The sequence below is a fragment of the Solanum tuberosum genome, unplaced genomic scaffold (genome assembly GCF_000226075.1).
Source record: "Solanum tuberosum cultivar DM 1-3 516 R44 unplaced genomic scaffold, SolTub_3.0 scf00016, whole genome shotgun sequence".
NCBI classification, from domain to species: domain Eukaryota; kingdom Viridiplantae; phylum Streptophyta; class Magnoliopsida; order Solanales; family Solanaceae; genus Solanum; species Solanum tuberosum.
In genome coordinates, this window is record NW_006238942.1 from 72047 (window position 1) to 73292 (window position 1246).

The 1246-nt window shown below is 33.5% G+C and overlaps 1 protein-coding gene across 1 annotated transcript; it reads left to right on the forward strand.

The window, feature by feature from the left end:
• Window positions 1–611: 611 nt before the first annotated feature.
• LOC102604795 (histone H4) lies at window positions 612–1014 on the forward strand. The gene has a single exon (XM_006340027.2). It carries the CDS (start codon window positions 634–636, stop codon window positions 943–945), a length of 312 nt encoding a protein of 103 aa, XP_006340089.1. The 5' UTR covers window positions 612–633; the 3' UTR covers window positions 946–1014.
• Window positions 1015–1246: the final 232 nt, after the last annotated feature.

A 1246-nucleotide genomic window follows, 5' to 3' on the forward strand; every position in this document is an offset into this window, starting at 1 on the left:
TGGTTTGAGAGTAAAAAAAAATGTTGAAAGAACAAAATATCCAAGAAGAGTTTTGGAACAATGATAAATCGTTTTTGTGGGAGTTAAAATTCTGAAAACAGTTACTAATACTTGTATTAAAATAAATTGTCTACATCATCTCTTTAGATACGACTCTTCTTCTAATCATGCATGAACACGAGATGCTTTATGCACTAGATTGCATAATATTTCAAAATACAAATGACCAAACCAATATTTTACAAATATTAGACCTTAATATAATATTTCAAAAAATAATAACTTAATTTTTCAATAGGCCAACAAAAATTATAAGAGGCTGTAAAAAAAAAACTTAGAAATAAAAGAATTACATAGATTTTGTGACCAAACCAACAATGTACTCGCTTCTCTCACCAAAAAAATCACAATCCGCATCCATGACAAAACAATCACTCCCCACCGTAGATCTTAATCTAATCAACGGCTGACATACAGTATTGGCTTCTCACGCGGATCGTCGTTAATATACGTCCGATCATCACTTTAAGCTCCAACATACCAACGGCCACGATTTAAACCATCAGCTATATATAAAAAACACACAACTCTCAAATCCCCAATTTATTGAAGTCCAAAATCAAGAGCAAGAAAATGTCAGGCAGAGGCAAAGGAGGCAAAGGATTGGGAAAAGGAGGAGCGAAGAGGCACAGGAAAGTGTTGAGAGACAATATTCAGGGAATTACAAAGCCAGCTATTCGTAGACTCGCTCGTAGAGGTGGTGTGAAGCGTATATCTGGATTGATTTACGAAGAGACTCGTGGGGTTCTGAAAATCTTTTTGGAAAATGTGATTCGTGATTCTGTAACTTACACAGAGCACGCTAGGAGAAAGACGGTTACTGCTATGGATGTTGTTTATGCACTTAAGAGGCAAGGAAGGACCCTTTACGGATTTGGGGGTTAGGGTTTTTTTTTTTTTTGAACTTTGATATCTGTTATATATTCATGAAATAGAAATTTGATTTACCCATTACTATTTGTTCTCTCTGTCATCTACACAATTTTCTATTTGAAAGTTGAGCTAATTAGATTAGCAGTTGAGAAAATATTGATGGGCAATTTAAGCTTTCTAGATCCGAATACTTTATTATATGAACATATGAGACCCCAATTGCATACTTCAGTTATTCAATTGACAATTGCACTCTATTTGATTTGATACAGTTTAAATATAAATTGATACAAAATTAATATAAGATAGAATG

Bases quoted from the DNA above. Each gene is read 5' to 3' on its own strand.
- LOC102604795 (XM_006340027.2), top strand. From the start codon at position 634: ATGTCAGGCAGAGGCAAAGGAGGCAAAGGATTGGGAAAAGGAGGAGCG.